The sequence below is a fragment of the Vigna umbellata genome, chromosome 2 (genome assembly GCF_029865625.1).
Source record: "Vigna umbellata cultivar VRB3 chromosome 2, Vumbellata_1.0, whole genome shotgun sequence".
NCBI lineage: Eukaryota > Viridiplantae > Streptophyta > Magnoliopsida > Fabales > Fabaceae > Vigna > Vigna umbellata.
The window spans coordinates 49,873,938-49,898,129 of NC_142166.1; the positions used below are offsets into that span (position 1 = coordinate 49,873,938).

The following is a 24,192-nucleotide window of genomic DNA, read 5'->3' on the forward strand; positions in this document are numbered from 1 at the left end:
ATAATCTAAATGTTTATTATAAAGAAAATATTTATCAACAAATTTCATTAGTAAAATGAGTAAAGCTGTCAATAATTAATTTTTTTAATCCTCTGATAAATTCGTCTGTAATTAAATTCATTAATAAATTCATTGGTAATTTAATTTATTTAAAATTCATTCATAAATTTATTGGTAATTTTTTTTTAAATACGTCTGTAATGTATTTTTAAATGCATTTGTTTTTTAATTTTTTGAAAATTGTCAGTAATTAAAATATGTTGTAAATCTATTGGTACTTTAAATTTTTTTAAATTATCAACAAAAGTTATAAGTAAAATTAGTGTCAAAATTCCTAACAAAATTATATGAAATATTTGTTATAAATAATTAGATATGAGTGAGAAAAATATAAGAAAGGAAAAAGAGGAGGAGACTAAGATATCAATGTTAAAGACAGTAATGATAATAACAATAATGTGGAAAAAAATAAAGAGTTAGTAGTACATGAAAAAGAGATGAAAAAACTAAATCACGATATTTATTTACTAATGATCAATATTTATTAGTAATTATCAAATAATATTTATAAATAGATTTTGATTGTTAGTAGTTATTGACAATTTTTTCAATTTGTTTATAAAATTTACATATGTAAATTTAAGTTTCACGTTAGATAAATACAACAAAATTGAGAACCTTATATAAAAACTCATAAATTCAATGTTTTAAAATTTTTTGTTGAAAGTAATCTCAGTCTTTATAAATATTGAATTTAAGTTTAATACTATTGTAAATTTTTAATAAATTATGCATTCATTTATACATAAAAGTTTATCTATAATATTTATATATAAATTATACGTTGGTTGTTTTAAAATGTATTAAATTATCCATCTTACGAATTATTTATATATTTTTCATGGTTACTTTAAGAATTATGATTTATGGTTAAATTAAGTTTATTTCTGGTCATTTTATTTCGTCATTCTTTAATGAATGTTTCAAAGCATTCTTGTGGTAGAAAACTATTTTAAGAATTTGGACAATACAAGTTCAACATTCCACTTGCTAAAATAGAAAAAAAAATCATAAGAACTATTATAATAAATTAGGTGTTTTACTAGATGAAACATAATATATTTCAAATATATTTTATTTTATTTATTATTTTCGCTACTATACTTTTAAAAGAAATATATTATAAATAATCACATGCATGATATTAGATATTTCTAAAACAGTCATATTAACCACTGTTTAACAAGAGAATGATGGATATCTCATTCTAAAAACGTACATTATATCAACCATGAATGATTTACGTTAGTACAAATCAGTGAGCGAATGTGACTCAAACAATTCTAAAATAAAATCTTAAACAAATAAAATAATATTGTCGAAGTATAAGGATATAAACTCCAATATATCCTTAAAAACTACGATCCAATAAATATCTAGAAAAAATAAATTTTGGGTAGTTTTCTTCTTTAAGATCCCAATAGGCATTACTTGGAACAAGGTAAAAGTAGAAAAAAACATACTTTATTTCATTTTCTTATGTAACATAGTATAATAGAGTACAAGAGTAATGCATTGAGTACACCTTAAGTTATCTACCTTTATAATTATTTATGCACGGAATTTATTGATGTTAAAATTATACACCTAAAAACTCTTAAATAAAAAATAGTGAATGTGTGTGGATTTTCTTGACATGTATTTAAGAGATTCTTAACTTATTTCCAATATCAATTGTTTAGTGATGAAGGCAAAATAATGTGTTATGACAAAAACACTCTATTTTTGTTATCAAGTAATGAAAATTGTGAAGATAACTTTTCAAGATTATACACATGATATTAAGAATAATGGTATGATAATACATATTAACATTATTTTAAAACATATTGTAAAGATAAAATAGTAATAAAAAAAGTAAATATTTGTATTTATAAAATAAAAAAGATAATATTAAATGAATATAAAAAATTTATGTGTTAAAATATTACTACTTAAATATTAAAATAAGTTGAAATGTAAAAAAAATAAAAATAAGTTGATAATATGATAATCAATATAAACAAACCCTCACACAACATATTTAAAAAAGTTGTTTAATACTATCAACAAATATGAATTAAAATTTAGTATAGAAAAATGTGTCTTATAGTTAAAAACATTTTTTTTACAGTTTATGATAACAAAAAGGAATATTGAGGCTAATCCAACAGTCACCAATATATAAAAGGTTCAACAAATATAAAAGAGATTCAATTATTATCCAGTCAAATTAACTTTTTTCAATTTTTTCTTTTGGAAATCCCAAATAAAAATAATTAAAATGTGTTTTTTTAAATGATATAAAAACCCGTCCATCCATCTCCATGGGTTCAGTTTTTCACATTATTGAATGTTGTGTGGGATGACTTGAATAGTTCAACACCACAGTCTTCTAGGTGCCTAAGACTTGTTCCTCACCACCAACAACATCGGCTCAGACATTCTTTCCAGAACATCGGTTCTTTTCTTTTTCCTTTTTTTTATATGTTTTTATTATTAATTATTTTTATGTGAATTTTATTAAGTAAGTATAAGCTTAGATTTATTAATAGACTTCAAAAAAATTATTTAATAAAAAGGGAAGTGAACGACTTATTTAAAGAAAACATATTTATTGAATAACTTCTTTGTAATAAATAATAAATATTAGTTTTGTTTTTCTTAAAAAATAGTTAATACTATATGCTATCTTAAACTTCGTTCATATTTTATTGCACAATTTCATTTCATATATACTTTTTTCTTTCAGAAATAGAAATAAATATTAAATAAAGATCGATGGATAGAATGTAAAATTAAATATTTAGTATTTAAAAGATTAATATATATATATATATATATATATATATAATTATATGATTTAATTTATATGATATTTATTAGAATTACAAATAAAAAAATCTTTACGAGTGGAACACGTCATAAATAAGAGTATAAAATTTAAATAAAAGCATACAAAAAGTAAAATGATTTAACACTTGAAAATTTAATCCATAAAATACATTTTTTGGTCCTTAAGAAAAAATTACAAACTCTTCTAATAGACAACTATCCCAACTCTTACACACTCAAGGAATTTATTTGGTTGAAATCATTTAAACCATCATTTTACTTAGTAGTTTTTTATTTATTTTTCTTTATTCACATTAGTTAATATGGAACTTTAGTGAATATCTAATTGAAAACTAATACATTCTTTCTTTATCAAAATTATCAAATGGAGAGATTTCACATGTTTTGATTCAAACATTTGTCATGCTACCAACAAAATTACTTAAATCATGCCACTAATAATATGCATAAATTCATTAACGATAACAATAATTTACTATCTTCCGTTTTTTTACCGTCTTACATATCAAACTAATTGTTAACAACTTTCATGATATTGTTGTTCACAACTCACTAATACTCAATATAGAATCCATCTCCAACATCGTCTTGACTAATGTTATTATTCTTGTATATCAAGAATTTCACCAATGACATTCAATAAATTATAAGAAATTGCAACATGCATTTTGTATAAACACAAATACTACATCTACATGGCATTGAAGTCATAGATTACCAATACCACAACAAGGCAACCATCTCTTTACAAGTTATGAAGTCAATCCTGTGAAGCAAAAAAATAATTTCTTTAAAGAAATTTCACGAAACGAATTAGCAAAATTTTAGGAACTTCCCCTGTCTCAATCACACCATTAACTCCATTAAAATTTTACTCTCCCACTAAAGCATGAAGGTTTGGTTATTCACGCGATATAAACTAATAAGTGTTGGCAACAATAAATATAAAAGGTGATCCATTTGTACCTTTTTTGCTTTCTTTCAAAGTCACACCTCAAACATTAACAAGTTTTGGATCATCTGATCATAAGTAAATAAAGAGAACAGAACAAGGGAGCGAGTTTTTGTACTAATTTTATGTGGTCGCTAATATCATCCAGCACGAGGATCGAGCACCTGGCCCATAAAGAGTACTGTTCCAGTTAAATCTTCTCTGATGAGGAACAAGAAAGGGTGGTCAGCTACGAAGTCTATTTTAGACGAAGACAGAGCACTCCTCAACAGTATAGTTGCAGCAGTAGCCGCTGCAGCTTCAGTACCTTCTTCGTTTACTTCAATAAAAGACTTGTGAAATATATCAGAAACACACAGCTTTTGACCCACAGGAGACTCCACCATTTCTGTCAAACCTCCAACAGTGAAAGGTAAAACCACTCCAAGTTCCTTCAGCACATCAGAGGCTTCAAACCCAAAAGAAACTTTGAATCTTGGGATCCTGAAATCCCCTACTTCCAATTGGTGATTAGGAAGCTTGCGTTCCAAGAACTCAGATTCAGAAGCCAACTTCTCAACCAAAGCTGGCAGCCCATCTTTTGCATCTGGAAGGAAAAAGTACATGGTGAATTGGCGTTTATCTTCGCCTTGCTTGTAGGGAAGACCAAGGACTTTAAAACCCTCAAAAGGCCTTATGAACTGCTTCTTCTTGCTAGTCATGAAGGGAACCTTGACTGATTTGCCATCAAGAAGGTGGAAATCATGGTCTTTTGTAATTGAAGCATCAAACTTCTCATTCCACGCTCCTTTGAAGTACAGTGCATTTGCAAAGATGAGTCTGGTTGTACTGTCAACAGATCCAGCAGGAAGAAGTTCTTTTACAAGGCCATTTGTCTCCTTTTCGGCCCAAGAATTAACTTCATTGGCCACTTCAACAGCCTTAGAAATTAAAAATTATTATCAAATTTAAAATCAATTGTATAAATGGACAGGTGCCCCTTTTATCTCATGCATTTCAATAAAAGTGTTTAAGTTTTTGGAAAAAAAAAATTCCCACATAAATACGAAGTCGATAAGGGAACAATTCCAAGGAAAGTTGACAGTCGTGGTGCTCTACAATCAACTTGATGATGGATCGAGAGATTTGTGTTCTATCTAGTACTACATTACGGGAGCAAAAGACCAGAGGTTCGTTAAGTTATTGCAGCACTGGTTGGCACATTTTTACACACTTTGATTGGTCACAAACTCGAAAAGACTAGCAAGTCCTGTGATTAAATGAAGATGCTTGGTTCAATTTTAAATTGGTAATGACTACAAAAACGGCAATTGGATGTTTTCCATATTTTATGGGCAGTGGCAAGGTTGTATCAACAGAATAAGAAGCATTTCATACTTATAAATAGCTAAAGCTTTCAAAAGGATGAAAAAGCATCCACACTGTCACACACAATGCTATTGAAATTTGTACTAAATATTTTGGTTTGAAGGTGGCATTGATCATAGTCTAATTTCAATGTTTAGATGAAGACTTGTTTGAGAGGAAAATAAGAAAACAAATAAATAAAATAAGTTTCTCTACCAACATAAAATTAGGTATATGCATAAACTAATTTATGCTTTTGGAGTACATTAAATCATTTATCCTATCCAGATATGGAAGCTAATTTTAGCTTGCGCTTATTTCTCTTTCCTTGTTTTCTTCATATAAAAGTGTTTTGGCTAGTTTTCGGAGAACCTAATATGGGAAAACTTCTGCACATTAGCTTTTATGCATAAGATCTCAGAGGAACTTCTTCCTTTTTCTTCTCATTTTTTACTTGTAGATTAGTATATCCAAACTTTTTATGGAAAATTTTATTCTGCTAAAACAAAATCATTTGATAATAGAAGGCTATAGAAGTTCTAAGTCATCAACCTACTATGTTGAAAACCATTGGATTAAGGCACTATAATGATGTCACTTTTATCACATAATTCATTCTTTAAAGGAAGAGCCTACTCTCTACACTGGAACAAAAGTGTTTTCAGGTATCTTCCAAAAAGCTTTTACAAATTATTAAATGCCTACAATAAAGGGTTAGCCTCTAAAACAAAACATCGAATGCTAACACGACAGGGGGATGGAGGATTGGGCGCAGTGAAAAAGAGGGAAAGTTACCTTGGTCTGGAAATCAACCGAAGCCAAAGTTGCCTTGTAATCAGTGTTGACAAGCTGTTTGAAGGAAGGAAGAAGAGAAAGGGTTTGCTCAACCCAGACGCCGTCCGCGAAGGAGAGTCGAGGCCCGCCGGCGGGATAGGCATCGGAGAGTACGACGGTGACGAGCTGAGAGGCGAAGGAGTTGAGATGGTCGGTGGACTTGGATCGGAGGAAGGAGAGAAGCTGATCGAGTGTGGGACCCTTGGAGCCAGCAGCGATGATGCTGAGAACAACGTGCAACGATAGCGGCGAATACACGAAGTTCTTGTCCCGAGCTTCCTTCGACACCAACAGCTTTGTCATGCTCAGGGCAACATCGGTTTGGTTGCTGATCGATTCACGCAGGTCCATTTTCGATTCTGGAAAGAAATGAAGCTCGCGGTGACGCTAATTTTAGAATCCCGATTTTTGGATATTTCAACACTTTGAACACTAAATTAACGAACCTAATTTCCTTTATATATTTTCTGACGCCAGTTCAGGAACCGTGTCGAGCTCTTGCTTTGACACTTCCGTCCTCTCTCCACGTGGCTACACGTATGCTTAGTGATTAAGTTTGGAGTGGACAAGTGTAGAATTTTGTTTCGAGAGTCTATATAATTAAAGCTAAAGGTGTTCTCAAATGCATTACTAAACTGAAACTAAAATATTAAATATTTTTTATAAAACAGAATCTATAGGTGTTTTTAAAATAGAGATACTTGTTCTCTCCTATTTTAAAAATAGAAATTTGATCCAATCCTCAATTTTACACATTGTTTAATTTTATTTTTTCAATTGAATAGTAAATATAACTTATTTATTGAAATATCATAAAATGATTTAATTAATTAAAAAAATAAAAAAGGATTAAACATTTTATTTTAAAATTGTAAGACAAAAACTAAATATTAGTGTCATTTTACCTGCAACTTACACTGAGAACACAAAGCACTACACAAGAAAAGAGAAATAAGGATTGGACGAATGTTTGGTAGACCAAAAACCTTTTAGTTGACGAGAATGGGCCAGTCTTAAACTTTTATTAAGTTTGATATAGAAAAAAAAATAGTTTTAAACTCCTATTTTATTGGTGTTTTTTTTAAGAGTGATTAAGTAGGATATTTTAATATAAACCTGTATAAAAGTATATTATGTAATTTTCTCCGTCTCTACTTTCTTTAATTATTTATTGATTATATTAAAGTAACTTACTTTTTTGTTGAATGATCTTTTCTTGATTTTTGCTATACGCTTCTAACATAACTTACTATTCAAATTTTTCAAAAACATTAAACAAACACAAAGAGATTTTGATGATTTTTTGTTCGATAAGAGACACCAAATTTTTTATCAGAACAAATATCATAAAATGATTTAATTAATTAAAATATAAGAAATAAAAAGGATTATATATTTTATTTAAAATTGGAAGACCAATATTATAGATTAAAAAAAATAAAAGAAACAATTTATATTTATTTTGGTTACAAATATGTTCGTGAGAGAAATAAGTTTTCTTGTAAAATCTTGAGACAATTAAAGAAACAGATACGTGAAAACTCACTTGGAAAAAGTATTATTACATTTTAGTTATGAGAAAATTAAAACTTGAAAAAGACAATAAAACATAAGAAATCCTTTGTAAAAGAGAAAATGTTTACCAAAAATGAAGCAGTGAGACTGAAAGGGGTGGAAAAAGGAATTTTATTACAGATAAAGGATAAGTTTTTCTTCCTTCACTTTTTTCTATAATTCAATAAAAATATAATGATACTTTTATAATATATTTTTTATAATATTTTAATATATAATTTTATGATTGATTCAAAATTACTTTACAATCAATAATCATAAACACTAACATGAACAAATCACGTTATACGTAAAAAATATTATGAAAAAAATTATGTCAAAGTACGATTATTTCTCACAAAAGTATACTCCCCAAACTATTTTTTATTATAAATATAATAAAAACTTCTACACTTCTTTACTGTTTCCAAATCTAAAGAAATGTTTTTTGGAACACTTAATTTGAAATATATATATTTCAATAACGGAAGATGTCAAAGCGGCGCTAGGATGAAGAGTTTCACACCTCCACCTCTCAAACTGGGGTTTTTTCATATATTTTAATACAGGGTTAAAGTGGGAATTTTATAATTTTTGGGTGCAGGAAGAAAAACGTGGGTGCAGAGAGAATTACCCCAAATCAAATTGTGAAAATGGCGCATTACAAATATAATTCTGTGATTGTGTGAGGTATTGTGGTTTTATCAACCAATGAAGGCAAAAGGCAGTCATTGCTTAAGATTGGTGATTGAGGTCGTATAGGATTATTCATCAAAGTGTTGGAAAATGTAGAGAGGTTGAAAATGTGGTCTGAATTGATAAAGGTAGGATAATTCAATCTGAAGTGGGCACTTATTGGTTAGGCCTTAAGTGGTTTTAGGATGACCTTCTAATCAACTTGGGTGCACCTCCTCATCATGTACTTCCAAATTTTTCAAAAATCACAATTATGTTCCCAATTAAAATCAATTAAAATGTTATTAATTTTTAATAAAACAAAAAAAATATTTTGACTAAATTTTTTTAACAGTTTTGGAGACTCTTTCTCTTTAGGATCTTATTATGTCCTTTCTTCTTTCTCTGTATATATTTATTTTAATTAATTAATTATTTATATTTTGATTAGATTGTGTTGTTTTGAATTATTTTATGTTTTATTTGTTTTATAAGTTTTTCTTTTTGATTTTAATTATTTTTTTTATTTTTATTAATTAATTATTTATATAAATATTTAAATTAATCGTATCTATTTTGAATTAAATAATTTAGTTTGTAAATATTTAATATATTTTTTAAATTTTATAGAATTTAAAAGTTTTTTATTTGTAATAATATATTAATGAATTATGAATGTAAAAAACAATGAAACTTAATAAATCATTTAAAAAATCAATTAAAATTTTTTATAATTTGAAAGACTTAATAAATCATTAAACTTTCTTAAATATTAAACTAAAAAGTTCGAAAGCCATGTTTAAGCCTTATAATTTATTTGAAAGCTTTTAAAATTTAATAAATATTAAATTAAAAATTTGAAAAGCCATGTCAATAATTTTGTATAAAAAGATTAAAAACTAATACTATCAAATCAATAAAAAAATTTATAAATTCAAATACTTAATAAATTATTAAAATTTAATAAATATTGAACTACATTTGAAAGCCAATTTAAAAAATCCACTCATCCATGGATTTTATTATTATTATAAATGTTCCAGAGTATATATAAAACTATAATTCAAATTCTAAAATATGTATTCAAATAAAAAAACACTATCTTGTTCGGTGCAGGGTGAAACCCTCGGAAGTACAGGGTGAAACACCAGTCAACTTTGACTTAAGGTTAAATTTTGTTCGGCCCAAACTAATTTGAGTATAACTTGACTTTGTCATGATCATTATGTATTGAATTGAATTTAACTCAATCTTATCTAACTTAATCTAAACTTAAGTTTAACCCAATTATATCTTAGATTAATTCGATTCAATTAAATATGTTTTACAAACTTGAATTTAATTTGATTTTAGATTTTTAAAGTTAAAAAAAATGATTTATTTTATATATAATTCAAATATAGAAATATATGGATTTGAAACTGAAATTGTTTTAAGATAAATGTGCAAATAAAATCTGCTTCAAAATAAATACTACGTAAAAAGTTCTACTAAATAAATTGTTTTTTCCATCATTGTTATGGTGTGTAAGGATACATCAATATATAATATATAATGTACTTACAAAAATGCATATTAATATTTCTTTGTAGTATAAATATTATAAATTAATGAAATTTGTACATATTTATGTAAAATTTATTAATGATTAAAATAGTAGAATTTGAAAAATTATCCACATGAGAAAGTTATTTTAATATACTTTATTAACTTTTTAAAGTTAACGAATGTCTTATGCATGATAAAGACATGGTTTAGATTTATTTTATTTTTATTTAAACAATGGTAATATAGGTAAAGTATAGTGTAGTCGAAGTCTAAATAGATTTGTGTTAGATAAGGTTGAGGATTCAAATGAAAGAGATTAAGGTTGAACTGATGTGAAAGGATTTCAGGTTAAGTTAAGTTTACATTGTGTATAGTCATTGAAGTTTACACTAAGTCAAGTTGGATTGAATTTGATTTATATCAAGTCAAGTTGATTTAAATTTAAATCACAAATTATTGAGTTAGGTCAAAGTCATATAAAGTTTAATTTAACCAATTAATCCAAATTCGATTGGATCGAACTAGACCCACACAAGTTAGCTTAGGTTGAGTCTAAATTATATTAAAACTAAATTTTTAGTTAATGTTAATATGAGTAAACTAAACTTATGTTAGATTCGATTGGATCAAACCTATACCGGAATGGGTTGAATCGCCTAACTCAAATTAAGCTTAATTTTATTTAATTACATCTAACTTAAGATAAGTTTAATCATACCTTTTGTTAAACGAAATATGATTATACCAAACTTTTATATTAAATGAAATATGATGTAACCAATTTTATATTAGATTGAGACTAATAAGATAAATTAAAGTAAATTTAAATATAAAACTACATTTAATTTAAATTAGTATACAAATTTAATTTAAACTATATTAAAAATCCAATTTTATCTAATATATGGATCTTAATTGAAGTTTACAAAATAAACCCATAATCCTAAGTGATATACCTTTCTTTGGACTCCAATTTGCTACATTAAGATCACACAATTGCACAATACAAACTAAAGATTGGAAACAAAAATAACGTAGTACATGGCCCAGTTCCAAAGAAGAAATGAAGGAAACCAAATTCCCAATATGACAAAACTCAGATTTTTTTAAATCTAATTGTATTAAGCCGAATGAGAGTTGATTAGGAATGATCTAATGTGATAGAAACCAATTTTAACAAATATTTTTTTTTGGGTTCTTCAAGTTGTTTTAATTTGGCAGCATCTGCATATGCGAATCCGTTTGCAGAAATTACAAGAAGACAGGGACAATGACATTCACTTGTATTCAACCGCCCTGACATGAACATTCAAGACTCTTGTAAGTCAGCTCATTCATAATTTGCTTGATAACCTTCTTTATTTAAATTATTATTATTATTATTCACATTATAATTGTACGATACTCATAAATGAATCACCAACTTGTTATTATGATTGTTATGATCACATTTTTTTTGTACTGTATTCCATAAATCAATAGTTATTTGTAATATAAGTTTAACTTACTTAATTTTGTGATTAAATATCTGAGGTCACATCGTAAAATATAAACTTTCAAGATAACTTGTCTAATGTAACATTATATATATAATAATAAATTTGTGCAACATGAAGATGCAAGGACTCTTCTTATCTGTATATTTTGTATTTTCACACCCTCAAGCCAGGTGAAAATTGGCTTTTTTTTTTTTCTAATTTAGCAAACAGATTAACTTTTATATTTCTTTTTCCTATACAAGTTCTATGTAATTTTTATTTTTTTTAAAGAAGAAATATATCTAATCTGTAATCTCTCTTTTGGCAAATTAACTTTAGCATTAGAATCGTTACCGATGTCTTAATCCAAAGTCTCGATATAGATCTCGTATAACTGCGTTAATGATTTACCCATAAATTAAATATAACTAGTTATTATAAAGTATAAAGTTAAGATAATAGGGATTTACTTATCCCATCTTAATTAATAATACTATAGGAGTTAAGAAAATGTTTGTATTACACATATTTGTTTAGTAACTCAATAAGCTGATGCAATAATTAGACCCTCAAATGTTATATTGACAATCTGAAGAGAAAACATCTAATCTCAATCGTACAATTATTAGAGAAGTGGTTAACAAATAATAAACACTAATAATCAAGCATATGTCTGGACATAAAAAGGTTCCCAATACTTTATTTATCGTTTGATATCTCCATTTTATCTTGTACAATTATAGTTTTATCTTACGAATGAGATCTTAAAATCATAGGTAAACTTGACTTCTTGTGTTTTGACTTTATTTTACATTTAATTTTAGTATATCTTAAAGTAAAATAATAATTGTTATTTAAGGATATTCTTTCTAAATTCTTTTATTAGAATTTCAGTTAAAGTTTGGTTTATTAGCATTTGTTCAAAATCTTTTATCATTCAACATCCATTTATCTATAATGTTTAGTTGCCGTGTAAAATACTACAAATACAAAAGTTAAGAATAATTCTTGACATTTTCGATTTTAATTTTAATGTATTTAAGAAATAAAATGTTACATGTCGTGACTTTTTTATCTTCTTGAAATTGGTCCTTAATTTTTTGAAAAATTATCAAATAATATTTATAATTTAAATAAAAATAATATATATATATATATATATATATATATATATATATATATATATATATATATATATATATAAAGTTTTTCTTTACTACAATAATGTTCTCTTTGTTATCACCATAAAAAATGTATAATACTTTCACAATCAATATACAGAATATTGATATTATATATACCATACTTAGTTAATTGATAATTAATGTATAAATTTTTTCAATTTCAACATCAATTACATAACTAATATAATTTATTATTAAAATAAACAACGTTAAAAAGTCTAAGTAAACGTTCTACCGGTGTTCCTTAACTATCTTATTGATTAGTAAATTAAGTTTAATTAGTCACGAGTTAAAACTGTTTATCATAATTAGCTCTAACCGTTAGTGACCTCCCGGCAAGAAAACAAAAAGGCTGGATTTGGAATATGTTGAGCTGTGATGCTGCTCATCCATTTGTCAACATATTTAATTCTATTGTCAAAATGAGATACCTTTTTTTGCAGCCACCACAATCATCATACCACGTCTTTATTTTATAAACTAATTACATCTCAATTTGTTCACATATATAAATTGAAATCTCCTAATATACACATATGGTTTGTTGACTTTTTTTTTTCATTTTTTTAACAAAGAGTATTCACGAAATTATAATTATAATTTTGTCACAACACCGCAACGTGATATGCTATTTTGGTATAAACATTTCATCGTTTGAATATATATTTGAAGTGTATTAAAATAATATATTAAATGTGCATGTTTATATATATATATATATATATATATATATATATATATATATATATATATATATATATAATGACATTTTTTGTTGTCATTTTTAAGTTACAGACATTATTACTAAACCGTTGAAGTTTAAGGAATCATTTATATTTTGGATATTATTTATCCAAAAGTATGCATTTAGCTCTATCTGAGGTAGTTTTCTTGTCTGACATGTAATTTACAAAGGATGGTTACATAAACAGCATCAAACATTACAAGAGACAAAGGCACAATCCAAACAGGAAGAGAACGTTAGGATATAAGAAACATTGTTTTGTCCCTTGCCCAAACCAAGGAATAACTTTACGAATGTAGCATCAATCGCAAAACCAAATTACTACATAACTCGTCCAAATTTAAATACTCTTTTACTCAAATTTCATTATTAAACTGTTTTATTATACAAAATGTCTACATCATACTTCACTTTATTAATTAGATTAAGTTAAATTTGAAATTTATCTTTTACATGCATGAACAAAGTAGTTGAAAGATGCCAATCAATTCTACAAACTAACGTGGTATATTCAACCCTACCAACACTTATTAATTCGTTCTCTGATAAAAAAAAAAGCGATTACGTCAACTAATAAGTTCAAAACACCTACATTATGGGGGTTGGAGAGGAGAACAGGAACGTAGCTTACAAAATGTGACAAAAACTATTTTTCTAATGTCAAGTTGCATAGGATTTTTTAAAGTTTACTTCAACTGCAACATGGTTTTCATTTAAATTCATGGCGAATGAAGCACTGATTCTTAAAGAAAGGCACATTCTGTACCAAAGAAGGCACTGACAATGGTAATCAACTCTTTCCTTTTGAATGTTCATCAAATTGAACAGATAAGGAAAAGTGAATCAGTTTCTCAAACATGTTTAAGATCAATCTTGTGTATTTTAGTGTCATCTCTCTCTATCTCTCCTTTGAACTTGCCTTGGTTTATTGAATTTTGCTTTCATAACTCTCAGGGAATCTGCAGAAACATGCCAAGGCAACAAAGAAGGCTAGGAGGAAACAGAGCTGCACTTTTTGTATACGGTAACAGCTTCAACCCTTTAAACTTTTCTGTTTGTAAACCAATATATCATATAGTCTAGAACTAAAAACTAATTTCTTGATTCATTTGAAGAGTTTGCATCTCCTAATAGATGTTCTTTCATTCTTACCAAATACTCAAAGAACATGATCGTCGGTCAACCACACACAATTTGTTCTAAGAAACATGAAATATTCCACTTTGTGTATGCAGCTATGGAAGGGCTAGAGAGCATGGCTTTCGTTTCCAATGCTGTGAGCCTAGTAACTTACTTCTTTGGGTACATGAACTTCGGCATAACAAAGTCTGCCACAACCCTGACCAACTTTTTGGGAACTGCCTTTTTACTACCACTGTTTGGTGGAATAATCAGCGATGCCTATCTCTCTAGATTCAAGACTTGTGTTCTGTTTGCGTGCATGGAATTGCTGGTAAGTTTAACCAATTTCTCTCACGAGTGTATTGTTTTCCCGCATCACGACATGAGTTTTTGTTAGAACTATCATTTTGGAACAATCTTGTGAATGAACATCTCTTACTGAAAACTTTAGTCAACCGTTATAACTGTAGTGTTGAATTATTGAAGCTCTGGTTGTTTCTTGACTGGCATGACTGAACACGTCTCTCAATCTTCCATGAAAGAGTAGTTTAATTCACTCCAACATCGTACCTTGTCTTTACTCGAAGAGAAACTGTATTATTACATTTGTTTTATACAACTTTTTTGAATGACAGAGTGACAGAAAGAAAAAGATAAAGCCTACTTATAAAACATGATAAGGACATGTTTGATTAAAATAAAAAGTATGTGACGACTTTTTCTCATCTAACTCTTTAATGGTCCATAATCCATCTAAACAAACATATCATGATATATATAAAAAAGGTTCTCTCGACGTCCGTTCATCAATATATATACATATATGTTTAAAATCCTTCATGATTTTTAGACAAACTTGACCAGAATTGTTTTTGCAAATCGATCAAGAATTTTTTTTAAGTTGGCATGGATGGAAAAGTAAGAAAAAGTATTTCTAATGTTAAAAGAGTTGCCTTATTAACTAATTTCAACCAAAATAATTAAGAGTCAGATAAAAGACAACCTCAATGTTAATTTGAAAAAATAAAATTGTTAACACGAGTTGGAAAATATGACCAAATTTAAGTGAAAATTATAAAAAAGAATATCATCAACTAATATTTTTAAATTATTAATTATTAAAATAAAATTTCGTGTCTGATAATAATTGAAACACTTCGTCTAAATAGAAAAAAAAATTAAACTTATTTCATGTCAATAAAGTATTTGCAAAACAAAATAATTTGAATTGAATTTAATATATGTTTTTTTTTGTAATTCAATATTCTGTCTCTGAACCCGATAATATTAACGAAAAAACAAAAAAATGGGATAGGGAAATTCTCTCCTAAAAAAATTAAAATAAATAACAAAAGGATTTCTCATCTTACGTGAGACTTCTCATTAATTTTCTGTTTAAACATCCAACACTGTAGAATAGAAAATTTTTTATGTTACTATTTTTGTTGTTTAAATGTGAATGTTAAATATGATATATAAACTATTTACAGGGATTTGGTATTCTAGCAGTTCAAGCAAAGTCCCAGAAATTAAGACCCATCCCCTGCAAAGATTTAGCAGTAACCCAGATGAGTGAATGTAAGGTTGCCACAGGGGGCCAAATTGCAATGCTTTATAGTGGGCTATACCTTGTTGCTTTAGGAACTGGTGGAATTAAGGCTGCTTTACCTGCCTTGGGGGCTGACCAGTTTGATGAAAAAGATCCGAAGGAGGCATCTCAACTATCGAGCTTTTTCAACTGGTTCTTGTTCAGTCTTACCATAGGATCAATAATTGGTGTTACTTTCATTGTTTGGATCGGTGCCAACCAGGGATGGGATTGGAGCTTTATCATATGCACCATAGCAATTCTTTTCTCAATTCTCTTCATATGCATGGGAAACTCATTATACCGAAACAATGTTCCAAAGGGAAGTCCTCTACTTCGAATCCTACAGGTACTGTCACTATAACTGCCTCCTAAGTTAATAAAAACCAGTCACTATTCAAATCATGTTGAGTAATCTCTTACAAATTAAAAAATGTTATCTATGAACTTCAGAGATTATAGTGGTGAGTATTCGATATTTCAAAAATTTCTCACAGTTTTGTTGTACTGTTAGGTGTTCGTGGTAGCCTTCAGAAACAGAAAAGTTCAGATTCCAGATAACACAGACGAACTGCATGAGATTCATGAAAAGCAAAGAGGGGACAATGTTGAAATTCTTAAAAGGACAGGACAGTTCAGGTAACGAAATTAACGGAAAAAATGATTGAATGCAGTTAACTCCAGTGCCGGCTGATTATTATTCTTTGACTTCAAAGTTTTGTTTATCAGTTCCTGATTTGGTTTTCTTGGAACAATAAACTCAGATTCTTAGACCGAGCAGCAGTTGTTGAAAGCAGCACAGGTACCTCAACCTCCGAACACTGGAGACTGTGCACAGTGACCCAAGTGGAAGAAACAAAAATCCTAATCCGCATGCTACCGATAATACTCAGCACCATCTTCATGAACACTTGTTTGGCTCAACTTCAGACCTTCACAGTACAACAAAGCACCACCATGAACGCCAAAATAGGGGGCTTTAAAGTGCCAGGAGCCTCTCTCCCAGTCATCCCTTTGTTGTTCATGTTTATCCTAATCCCCTTATACGACCGTGTTTTTGTCCCGGTTGCTCGAAGAATCACAGGGATTCCGACCGGAATTCGACACCTTCAGAGGATTGGCATCGGTTTGGTTCTGTCTGCTGCTTCCATGGCAGTGGCAGGTTTTGTGGAAACACGCCGCAAGTCTGTAGCCATCGAACACAACATGGTGGACAGCACAGAGGCTTTGCCGATGAGTGTGTTCTGGCTGGGGTTCCAATATGGTATTTTTGGAGCTGCGGACATGTTTTCACTGATAGGACTATTGGAGTTTTTCTACGCAGAAAGTTCAGCCGGAATGAAGTCACTTGGCACTGCAATTTCCTGGTGTTCTGTGGCATTTGGATACTTTACAAGCACAGTGGTCGTTGAGGTGGTTAACAAAGTGAGTGGAGGGTGGTTGGCTAGCAACAACTTGAATAGGGACAAGCTCAACTACTTCTACTGGATGTTGTCCGTCATAAGTGTTGTGAACTTTGGATTTTACTTACTTTGTGCTTCTTGGTATACATACAAAACCGTGGAAGTCCAGCAAGATGATTCAAAAGATAATGTGGACATCACCAAGGTTTAGATTATTAGACCCGCAATATAATTTTTAAGTAGCTCTGTTATCTGTTATAAATATTAGAAACCTCCATGAAGTCCCTTGATAGTCAAACAACCAATGGAAATTGCAGAACAGTGTTTGATCAATAGCAACTTATCAAAAGCTCAACAGATAAACCAAAAAAGCATTGCTTGGATTTGGTGCCAAATTTAGTTCTGAAACATAGGCTAGAGGATGAACGTCAAAGAGCTGTTGTCGATTTGCCTGTGTTTACAGCGACTGGATTATAAAGTGAACTGCTTCGATGATGAATTAGTAAAAATTTACGTTGATTCAGGAATCAAATCTAAATTTAGAGTAAAAGCATAGAAGTTGAATCGATGAAAAAAAAAAAGTCATATAAATAGAAATGTCTTATAAATTAAATCATCGTACAAAAATGTGATAATACTATTTTTTTTTTCAAAATTATCATTAATTTTATCATTATACATTTTGTCATTCATGATTATAAATAATTTTCATTAATAATTATTGAAGTATACCTTGAAATATGATTTTAATTTGTGTAATTTAAAGTATAGAATGTCTACGCACAAAAATGGTGAGGAAAGAGAATGTACATCACATTTCAAAGTTTAAACATTTTTCCTAAATATGCGAATTTAAAAGTACTGAGGAATAATTAAAAATACTGGAAAATAGACGTTATCTATATCTGATTAGTTACTATACTTAGTTCGCATGACTTAATTTATCTGAATGTTTTTAATATACAGATTCTTTAATTTCTTTTATCTTTGTATTTCTTATTTATTAATTAAAATTTTAGTTTTCTACTATTTTAAAAACTACTTATTATAGTTAAAAATGATTTTCTTGAATAATTATAGTAATCAATAAAAATTAAAAAATGTTATAATTACTTCGATGGTTTAATTTTACTTTTCATTTTGATAAAAAAATTACAAATACTTCTATAATATTATAATAACATTATAAAATCAATAACTAAAAAAACTACTTTTGTAATGCTTTCTATACATATTTTTATAACTTCAACAATATTTTAGAAACATTTTTTAATAAATTTATCTTAATAATTAATTTGTTTAACAAGCGTATGTTTCATAATTAATTATAATAAAAATTAAAATAATAAAATGTAATTTTATCACTTAATCCATTGCAGTTTTAATCCAATTAAACAATTTAAAAAGAAATTAATTGTCTTTCTAGCCCTTTCGACTCCATCAATCCAAATGGTACAAATTTTTACTCTAAATTCCATCCAATTTATTTACTCTATTTTCCATTTTTCATCTGCTATCGAAACAAAGTGCAAAGAAAAATATTCAGCCACGTAGTCAGGTCAGATAACCAGGGCCGTACATGTCTAGTGTTTTGTTGATCCAGGTGGATCAAGTTAACCGACCCTTTGTACTCCACAACTCTTACGGCACAAGATAAATTGAAAAGAAAAAATACAAAGAGTGGAAAGAATGCGAAATTGCACTGTTACTTGATTTTAAAATAGGCAACCATAATTGTGCAATACAATTTCATGTACGACTGAATGGCGTTACAGAATCAAATTACGAGGAGGCTTGATTATGAAACTAACAAGGAGCCCAAGTAGCTCAATGACAAATCTAACCTCGAGATTCTAGCTTTCAGATAGTATACATACATGAAAGAATACAAAACAAATCAATCATCATGTTAAATTATATGGGGTAAAATCATACCATGCATTTGTAATTCTTTTTTTTTCTCCCCCGTACTTCAGCAAAGAGAAACACATTTGACTTGGATGGCATAAAGAACGCATAATGGTATTATTAGGTCATTGACAAATTTGTATCAACGAATAAGATATTCATCCCAAACTGTATGCAGAGCTAGCTCACGCAGGCTCTTCTTAGAGAATCTTTGAATTGAAAGCTCAATCCTGGGCAAAAACAGGAGAAGCTATCAATTTAGAACATATGAAAGTATCTGGAAACCTTCATCACCCTCAGATCAGAAAGCAGCTGGATTCATGTCAAGAAATTGCCACAGATTTGTTCCTAGGAGGCAGTTTACGAAGGGTGTCAGAGTCAGACACCTTGGGTGGAGGCCAGTACCTAAACATGGATCTACCAACAATGTTCTCGATTGGGAGGGGGCCCCTGATAGACACAAAAAACAGCAAATAAAAGTTAACTCAGACATCATTAATCCGATATGTGAACAATCACATGTTTCAAAGTTCTGAGATCTGATAACAAATTTTTACATAAGTTAGATTGTTTTGAGAAGAACAGCATCAACAAATGGGCCAAAATCTGTCGTCGACCTATACTAAAATATCTTTCAGCATAAACAAGAAAAAGTAAGTTCGAAAAGGGCTGAGAAATTACCAGTTGTGAGAATCAAGGCTGTTATTCCGATTATCTCCCATTACAAACACATATCCTTCTGGCACAACCTGCGATAAAAACACAAAACCACTATTAATCATGCAGTCAAGCCCCACAATAATTCAATCAAACACTACTACAGCTTCAGTTTGCAAACATTACCATTGGATCCATCTCATAAGCTAGAGGTTCTAATAGAAATTCCTGTTCTTCAGCCACACCATTTACCAGTAGTTTCCCATCTCGAACCTACAACAAAAACCCAAGCATGCATAAGACTATAACTTAAAAGAACAAGGCACAACACTAGATCAATTAACTTAATCAAAATATAAAAGCATACCTCAACACAATCCCCTGCCTTAGCCACAATCCTCTTTATAAATACATCAGACGAAGTAAAACCATACTCCTACATAACAACAGAAACCAATCAATAAACATCACAATTAACAAGTCAACACCACCTTAAAACATTCAACAAAAAAAACAAATGTCTTCGAATCATACCTCCAAACAGGGAGGCGCTTTAAAAATCACTATATCCGAAACATCAGGCTTCCTGAAGAGGAACGAAACCTGTATCAGACATTAACAACCTAATTAGTTCCAAAGAAGCAAAACAATAAAAAAGCGACATAATGACAAAAACAATTTAGTCAAACAGAACTAATAACTAACCTTCTCGGTTAAAACGCGGTCACCCACTTCAAGAGTAGGATACATAGAAGCGGAGGGAATGGATCTAGGTTCAGCCAAAGACGATTTAAACAGCAAACTGACGGTAATGGCAGTGAACGCAGCCTTCGCATCTTCAGAAGACACGTTCAAAAGCCGCGAAAGCCAACTAGTCTTTCCAAAACCGGGAACATCACTCGGAACGGTGTGTTTCGTGCCACCTTTATCGACCTCCCACGTGGTGGGGTCGGGAATGGACTCGTTGCAAGGAAGCCACTTCGAACCGGGCAAGAAGGGAATAATGGAATTTGTTTTGAAGGGAGAAATACCGAAAATACCCGCAGCCGCCGCGGATGACCCAGACACACCCGCCGTTGACTTCATAATTGAAATCAGGCCCAAGATGATTGGACTCTTGCAGCCGTCGCCGAGAAACTCACCGGCGAGGGTGGAGTAAGTGGACTGGGCCCAACAGTTGGACCTGGAGAAATTTCGGACTCCGCCGGCGGAAGAATCTAGTTCCGTTTTCTGGGTGGCGCCGAAGAGGCGCGTGCGGATCCAGCATTCTTGGACGCATCGCGAATTGGCGACGCGGACGCCGGCGGAGGAGACGAGATTCTGGGCTACGTAGCCAGAGAAGGAGAAGGTAACTCGAATCGCCATAACTACGAAGTTGATTAATCGCAGAAAGAAAAGGTACAGGGTGCTTTCGGGGAAGCGGATTTGACAGTTGGGAAACCCTAGCAAGCGACGGGAAGCATTTTCAAAGAGGGAATCAGAAAAGCGAAAGCGAGATAGTCGAATTGAAAGGCGGGGGGGCAAACAGGGTAGGGAACCGCCGCCGACGCGATCCCCTGAACACCGGAAGAAGGAGCGAGGGAGAGGTAGAGAGAGAGAGAGAGAGAGTTTGGTTGGGTGCAGAGAAGAAGTGTGAGAAGGAAGAAAACCAAAAAAAATGAAACACGAACTACGTTTGGAAATGGATTTTATATACGGCGGCTCCCACACTTTAAGCCTCAGAATTATCAAACTTTGCTTAATTCTTTATTTACGATATTACCTATCTATCCCTCAGCGCATCTAATGTTAAGTCTTTGACTTCATTTCATTTTTATTTTTTTATAACCTTTTTCTCCTTTTTCATATCTATCTTCCACTTGATGGATAAAAAATATTTCAACTTAGTCTCCATGTTGTGCTCTAGGTGTATTGTCTTTAAAAAAGAACCTGAGAGGGTGAATATAACTAGATTTTGAATAAAAAAATATAGAAATGTTCGGATTAAGGAAATGATGATAAAAAGTAAAAATATCTGAGAAAAAGATTATGAAAATTTGTATATGATGAAATTAGTTTAATAATGTGAAAAATATTATTAAAATTAGAATATTATTATTTTATTATTAATCGTAAAAGTTAAAATAAAATAAAATCAATGTAAGTTATGTTAACATGAAATGTGAGTTATTAATTAAAATAAAAATTTTAAAATTATAAAATTATATTGAAATAAAATAAAACCGAGGGAAATTTAAATTCAAATAAATTATTAGTGAGTGACTAGTTTAAATAAAATTATTATTATTATTATTATTATTATTATGAAATGTAAGTTATTATTATGAAATATTTTCTCTTCACATAATAATTGGATAACTTGCTGTAGTTAATGACGAGACACTAAAAATTACAGTCACGTTATTCCGTTTTCAACTGGTTCAACGGAAACGAGGGATGAGAAATTGGGAACGGGATCAGGTTCTTTGCACTTGAATTTTCAACTGCATTTTAAAATGAATTTAATCATTAAATTATAAACAAATATATATACTATTTGATTTATACATCAAATTATATATATATAAAAAAACTGGTTTGAAACTGCATGGTTTGTTCACTGTTCTTTTCAAATGCACGTGTTCCCGTCCATAGAAATCAGCGTCAAAAATAAAACTTATTTCCTTCAATAATTTTTCGTAAGTTTTAAGTTTTACTAAATTTATTTCTTTGGTTGATGGTTTCTTCTAAAATAAATTAGGTTAATAAAGAATTTAAAAGTTATTTAGTATTTGATTGATCTATTTTATGTTAACACAGTAGCCAATAAAATAACGACGCGAAATCCTTAGGAACTCCTGCTGCGTCATACGTGACGTATGTGCATCTGTCATTTAATAATTTAATGAAATTGTATAGATAAAAAGTTGAAGGGTACAAGTCAAAGGGAATCATAAATTAAAATAATATTTATGTACCGAAAACTTAAAATAATTCTAATTAGGAAGCTGACAAGTCCGTTCCCCAACTGTCAGAGTAAAGTTGACGGCGGGTTTTTGTTTGACTGAGACGAAAGTGAAAATGGAAACAAGTAGGAACTGAGAACATGTTTTTAGCAACATATTTTTTTTTATTGGATATTATTTATTACCATTCTTTATTTTCTCTTTCTTTTAAAAATAAAAAAGTTAAATTTTAATAAAACCATTTTATTTTAATAAAAATTATCAAATTGTATCAAATACTTTATTTTCCTAGTGTTTCAGTAGAGATTTTGTGAGACACTAACCTTTGACTTGTGTGCTTCGCTTATATGCTTCCAGTATAGACTGATCGGTCACCCTCGTGCAAAAAGGGATGCAAAAGGCATTGTTTGTTACTGTTAAATATTTAAGTCTTGATCGGACGTAAGTAAGGTGTACTGGAGTATGAGTTGAACGTGTGTTTACCTCAAACCTAAACCCTATTTATAGAGTTTAAATGAATCTGACCAATTAATTTACCTCTTAATGGTCATCAATGCAAATATTAACTGTCTAGTCGTTACCACATTTATTTATGCATTAACTTTGTCCAATAGTTGTCGGGAACGAACGACTAAGAAGCTTTATCCTGCATGCTAACCGTTAAGTTCCTCAAGGTCCTATGTCATCTTTACCGATCAGTCGGCTATGAACCCATAGTAACAGTTTGCATTACTTTATTTTGTACTTCTTTTTAATATGTATTCAATATTTTTCAATAAACAAGCAATAAAGTTAAAAGAATAAACACAAACAAATATAATGATTTAAAAAAGAAAAAGAATGGTACTAATGATATCTCAAAGCAAATGTAAGATTTTAAATCGCAGGAAGACACAAGGACGGTGTTATTTAGAGAAAGTAAAACAACATTACATCGTATCTAGTGGAGGTTAAAAAATTACCACAAAAAATGACACATTATTTTTATCTTTAATGAGAGGAACAACATACATGTCAACTTTGAAGTTGTGCTCAAGGAAACACAGAAGCTTCCTTTTTTTGTAGCTATACATTTTTAGAATAAATAGAAATTGAAAGTGTGTTAATTTTTTTTATAAAAGTTATAGTTTCTTATTCTGAGATAATTAATAAAAACAATAGATAATATATATAATTGTCCTTATAAAATAATATTACTATCTAATAAATTAAGCTTTTCAGAGTTGTCGGAACCATTAAATTCAACTTTTAGTGGAAGCCAGGTGTAGGTATAAGGGTTTGGAAAATTCAGAAAGTGAAAGACAAATGTGTGTAGCTGGTTGGCCGATCGGTTTTTGACGATAGTATATATGTAAAA

General features: G+C 29.7%; 3 protein-coding genes across 3 annotated transcripts; 1 reads left to right on the forward strand and 2 right to left on the reverse strand.

Annotated features, from left to right (window-relative positions):
* Positions 1-3,838: 3,838 nt before the first annotated feature.
* SERPIN1 (Serine protease inhibitor (SERPIN) family protein) lies at positions 3,839-6,468 on the reverse strand. The gene is made up of 2 exons (XM_047296942.2): positions 5,990-6,468; positions 3,839-4,767 (listed from the first exon to the last, which is right to left on the reverse strand). Exons 1-2 carry the CDS (start codon positions 6,377-6,379, stop codon positions 3,988-3,990), a joined length of 1,170 nt encoding a protein of 389 aa, XP_047152898.1. The 5' UTR covers positions 6,380-6,468; the 3' UTR covers positions 3,839-3,987.
* Positions 6,469-13,827: 7,359 nt separating this feature from the next.
* On the forward strand, positions 13,828-17,658 carry LOC124824514 (protein NRT1/ PTR FAMILY 4.5-like). Its single transcript, XM_047296941.2, has 6 exons — positions 13,828-13,998; positions 14,167-14,236; positions 14,448-14,665; positions 15,825-16,271; positions 16,437-16,561; positions 16,687-17,658. The coding sequence occupies exons 1-6, from the start codon at positions 13,996-13,998 to the stop codon at positions 17,534-17,536; spliced, it is 1,713 nt and encodes a 570-aa protein (XP_047152897.1). The 5' UTR covers positions 13,828-13,995; the 3' UTR covers positions 17,537-17,658.
* Positions 17,659-19,006: 1,348 nt separating this feature from the next.
* LOC124824513 (putative thylakoidal processing peptidase 2, chloroplastic) lies at positions 19,007-21,548 on the reverse strand. The gene is made up of 6 exons (XM_047296939.2): positions 20,596-21,548; positions 20,425-20,493; positions 20,258-20,326; positions 20,077-20,163; positions 19,915-19,982; positions 19,007-19,683 (listed from the first exon to the last, which is right to left on the reverse strand). The coding sequence occupies exons 1-6, from the start codon at positions 21,253-21,255 to the stop codon at positions 19,557-19,559; spliced, it is 1,080 nt and encodes a 359-aa protein (XP_047152895.1). The 5' UTR covers positions 21,256-21,548; the 3' UTR covers positions 19,007-19,556.
* Positions 21,549-24,192: the final 2,644 nt, after the last annotated feature.